The sequence below is a fragment of the Rattus rattus genome, chromosome 5 (assembly GCF_011064425.1).
Source record: "Rattus rattus isolate New Zealand chromosome 5, Rrattus_CSIRO_v1, whole genome shotgun sequence".
Classification (NCBI taxonomy): Eukaryota; Metazoa; Chordata; class Mammalia; order Rodentia; family Muridae; genus Rattus; species Rattus rattus.
In genome coordinates this window covers 69417496-69422542 of record NC_046158.1, presented here as the reverse complement: position 1 = coordinate 69422542, position 5047 = coordinate 69417496, and the positions used below count along the sequence as shown (strand labels likewise).

The following is a 5047-nucleotide window of genomic DNA, read 5'->3' as shown; positions in this document are numbered from 1 at the left end:
TATTGCCAATTTGCTGGAAAACTGTACACATGCCTGAGTATTGTGCATGTGTTTATTCAATTCTTGTACTACCATGAATGAAAAAGCATATTCACTTTATTATGAAGCAGAAATACAGAAATAAGTATGACTAAGTTTTTTAAATGAGATTTATTTATTTTTTTAATTAGTCATTTCTTTCTACAAATTTTTTTCATCCTTATTAACTTGGGTATTTCTTATTTACATTTCAATTGTTATTCCCTTTCCTGGTTTCCGGGCCATCATCCCCCTAACACCTCCCCCCCTTCTCTATGGGTGTTCCCCTTCCCATCCTCCCCCCATTACCGCCCTCCCCGCAACAATCACGTTCACTGGGGGTTCAGTCTTGGCAGGACCAAGGACTTCCCCTTCCACTCGTGCCATTACTAGGCTATTCATTACTACCTATGAAGTTGTTGTCCAGAGTCAATCCATGTATAGTCTTTGGGTAGTGGCTTAGTCCCTGGAAGCTCTGGTTGGTTGGCATTGTTGTTCATATGGGGTCTCAAGCCCCTTCAAGCTCTTTCAGTCCTTTCTCTGATTCCTTCAACAGGGGTCCCATTCTTAGTTCAGTGATTTGCTGCTGACATTCGCCTATGTATTTGCTGTATTCTGGCTGTGTCTCTCAGGAGAGATCTACATCCGGTTCCTGTTGGCCTGCACTTCTTTGCTTCATCCATCTTATCTAGTTTGGTGGCTATATATGTATGGGCCACATGTGGGGCAGGCTCTGAATGGTGTTCCTTCTGCCTCTGTTCTAAACTTTGCCTCCCTATTCCCTGCCAAGGGTATTCTTGTTCCCCTTTTAAAGAAGGAGTGAAGCATTCGCATTTTGGTCATCCTTCTTGAGTTTCATGTGTTCTGTGCATCTAGGGTAATTTGAACATTTGGGCTAATATCCACTTCTCAATGAGTGAATACCATATGTGTTTTTCTGTGATTGGGTTACCTCACTCAGGATGATATTTTCCAGTTCCCTCCATTTGCCTATGAATTTCATAAAGTCATTGTTTTTGATAGCTGAGTAATATTCCATTGTGAAGATGTACCACATTTTCTGTATCCATTCCTCTGTTGAAGGGCATCTGGGTTCTTTCCAGCTTCTGGCTATTATAAATAAGGCTGCTATGAACATAGTGGAGCATGTGTCTTTGTTATATGTTGGGGCATCTTGTTGGGCATCATATGTCCAAGAGAGGTATAGCTGGGTTCTCAGGTAGTTCAATGTCCAATTTTCTGAGGAACCTCCAGACTGATTTCCAGAATGGTTGTACCAGTCTGCAATCCCACCAACAATGGAGGAGTGTTCCTCTTTCTCCACATCCTCACCAGCAACTGCTGTCACCTGATTTTTTGATCTTAGCCATACACACACATACACACACACACACACACACACACACACACACACACACACACACGCACAACACACACACACACACATGGAGAGCATATTAATTCTATAATCTTCTCTTACCCCTCTCACACCTGCTGATACTTTTCATCTTCCCAAATATTTTATTTTCATATTGTTCTTTAACAACTAAATTTAGTTAGTCTGCTTGGCTTCATATACATAGGTGATCTTTAAATGAAGAGGTATAACTTAGCAATGGCAATACCACTGTAGAAAAAGACACAACCCCATCTAAAATGAATTGTTACTTTGGAAATGTAGTAGGAGATAGATCAAAATGTATTGCTATGATTATGATTTTTCTCATGAAAAATTAATCTAAAGGCTGAATACTTTTAGTAACCCTACTCATAGGTAAAAGCATGATAGCACATATATGCAGATGCAACGTAACTCTTTAGATGTCAGAATATACTGAAATTACTATTGTACCTGTATTCACTTTTAAATTCAGAGAAATAATTTTGTACACATTAAGAGTCAGAGGAATAGGTATTTGAATTGAAGTTTTAAGAAGGAATAACCACAAGAGAATCTCATATTACAGTAATCTATGGTTATGTCTTAATCAGGTTTTCTATTCCTGCACAAAATATTATGACCAAGAAACAAGTTGGGGAGGAAAGGGTTTATTCAGCTTACACATCCACATTGTTGTTCATCACCAAAGGAAGTCAGGACTGGAACTCAAGCAGATCAGGAAGCAGGAGCTGATGCAGAGGCCATGGAGGGATGTTATTTACCGGCTTGTTTCCCCTGTCTTGCTCAGCTTGCTTTCTTATAGGACCCAGGACCACCAGCCCAAGGATGGCACCACCCACAATGAGCTGGGTCCTCCCCGCTTTACTAGAATTTGAGAAAATGCCTTATAGCTGACTCTTATGGAGGCATTTCCTCAAGTGAATCTCCTTTTTTCTGTGATAATTTCAGCTTCTGTCAAGTTGACACACAAAACCATCCAGTACATCCAGTAATAACAAAAAGAAAAATATGTGCAAAAATATTGAGTATGTTTGTAGTACTGTGTGATACCATAAAGTCATTGAATTCTGATTAATGGGGAGGACATAGGTATCAGCTTTCTCTTTAGTATTATTTTGAAAGTATATTGCAGAGGAACAGAATCACTTAAATGAATAAACTCAAAAAGGGAACTGAATCAGTCCATTTTAATTCTTTCAGAATTTTAAAGTAGGTCTTAGAGAGATTCACCGATATTTCACTTACTGACTTATTCAATGAGTGTGTATTTTTCTAGTTCTTTTGGTAGGTACTGTTCTATATACTTCAGAATCTTTGAAGATTGTCAGAAAGTAAGGGCATGAATATGTGTGGAAATAATTACATATTAATTTTAATACCTGGATGACCAATCTTGTATTGTATCTATATGTAATAAAATATATATATTACTAAAATTTTATTTCAAAAAATAAATATTTTTATGAGATAGTTCAATGAAGATGAATGATCTTGCCTAGTACATTCTAAACAGAGTAAACTACAAGAAAATTTAAGTTTGAGGAATATGCATTATAAAATGGAAGTTATTGACTTCTCCCTAGGGAACAGAAACATTTCAAAATAAAAAAAAAGTCTATGCTAACACATGACACTATTTTTAGACTATTAGTTTTCTCAGGGCAACAATAACCTCCTTGTTCCTAAGAGTGTATATTAGAGGATTGAACATGGGAGTCACAATGGTATAGAACAATGAGAGCAGTTTGTCAGTTCCAGGATTATGCATAGACTTTGGCCTCAAGTATGTAATGGTACCAGATCCATAAAACAAAACCACCACCAGCAGGTGAGAAGAACATGTGGAGAAGGCTTTGGCCCGCCCTTTGGCTGTTGGCAACCTCAGGATGGTGGCAATGATTTTGCTGTAGGATGTAAGCACTAGAATAAAGGGGAAAGCAGCCACTACCATAACAACCACATAGACAGACAGTTCATGCACTGAAGTGTCCCCACATGCCAGGTTCAGAATTGGTGGTATGTCACAGAAGAAATGGTCTATTTCATTAGAATTGCAGAAATGCATAGAGAATATCCAACAAGTTTGTCCAATCTGAATTGGAATGCCACTGATCCAGGAGCCTGCTGCAAGCTGAGTGCACTTTTTTGAGTTCATGACCACAGGATAGTGCAAGGGATTGCAAATGGCCACATAGCGATCATAGGACATCACAGCCAGGAGGAAGCATTCATCGGTTCCCAACATAAGAAAGAAACACATCTGCACAGCACAAGCCAGCACTGAAATGTTTCTATCCTGTGTCCAAATGTTGAACAGAATTCTTGGGACAGTAACTGATACATAACAGATTTCCAGACAGGAAAAATTTGCCAGGAAAAAATACATCGGTTTTTGCAATGTATGGTCAAGCTTAGTTATTAATATGATGAGGCAATTACCAGTGAGGATAATCATGTAAATGAGGGAGAACAGTGCAGACAGAATTCCTTGGAGGTTGGGAAGAGCAGAGAATCCCAGCAGGACAAATTGCATTACTGTAGAAATGTTGCCTTCTGCCTCAACTTCATGTTTCATCTGCAGGAATGATTTAGTCAGAGTCTCAGTCATTTCGTCTTTGTTTCTTCTTCTACAATCCAAGAACGGCTTTAATTCTTAGTTCTCCATTCTCCATACAATGTTATTGCTGTTAATAAGTGTCTGTGTAAAACCTCATATTTTATCTTTCTTAAGAAATTTTATTAATTTTACTCTGATAAGATACATTATTTTTTTTTTCTTTTTTCTTTTTTTCAGAGCTGGGGACCGAACCCAGGGCCTTGCGCTTGCTAGGCAAGCGCTCTACCACTGAGCTAAATCCCCAACCCCTTTTTTTTTTTTTTTTTTTTTTTTTTTTGTTTTTTTTTTTTTCGGAGCTGGGGACCGAACTCAGGGCCTTGCGCTTCCTAGGCAAGCGCTCTAACCACTGAGCTAAATCCCCAACCCCGTGGATACATTATTTTAATTTTAGTGTTTATTTAAATTTGCTATCTTCAAATATGAAATATTTCAATAAAGTTTCCTTGATTTTATACTCATTATTTAAATAAATATTCTGTGACTCTCAGTGTATATTTACTTTATATTCAAATTTATCATTTTCAATCTAAAATAATAGTGCAATAAATATAATATGTACATAACTATTTTGCTTCATTATTAAAAATTAATGGCAAGAAATAGAATATAATAAAATATCTAAGTTTTAATAGCAAACAATAGAATACAACAAAATATTATTTCAGCTTCAGTGTAAATTCTGTAAAACCAGCAATCAATTCCTGTTGAGATTTTTCAGTGAGTAGTGAGGATGGCTGTGGTGCTATATGTGTAGGAAATCTCAACAGTAATTCTAATAAGAGTGTGCATATTCAAGTTACATGTTTATTTATTTTACAAACTGCTTGCATGCTACAGCTTTATGTGTAAAAGTCTGAAACCTCTCAGCTCTTCATTAATTCCTTTTAGTTCACTACATTTTGTGTTTTTCACTAGATTGTGTGTTATTGCATACATTTTTTGTGCTTAGATTGTATATATTTTAATTTCCTCATATCCAAACCTACATTGCAAAAGTTCTAAAAGGTATT

At 37.0% G+C, this 5047-nt stretch overlaps 1 protein-coding gene across 1 annotated transcript; it reads right to left on the bottom strand.

Annotated features, from left to right (window-relative positions):
• Positions 1–3059: 3059 nt before the first annotated feature.
• On the bottom strand, positions 3060–4028 carry LOC116900367 (olfactory receptor 10AG1-like). Its single transcript, XM_032902116.1, has one exon. The coding sequence runs from the start codon at positions 4026–4028 to the stop codon at positions 3060–3062; it is 969 nt and encodes a 322-aa protein (XP_032758007.1).
• Positions 4029–5047: the final 1019 nt, after the last annotated feature.

Excerpts from the sequence above, each read along its gene's own strand:
- LOC116900367 (XM_032902116.1), bottom strand. The coding sequence starts at position 4,028 with ATGACTGAGACTCTGACTAAATCATTCCTGCAGATGAAACATGAAGTT.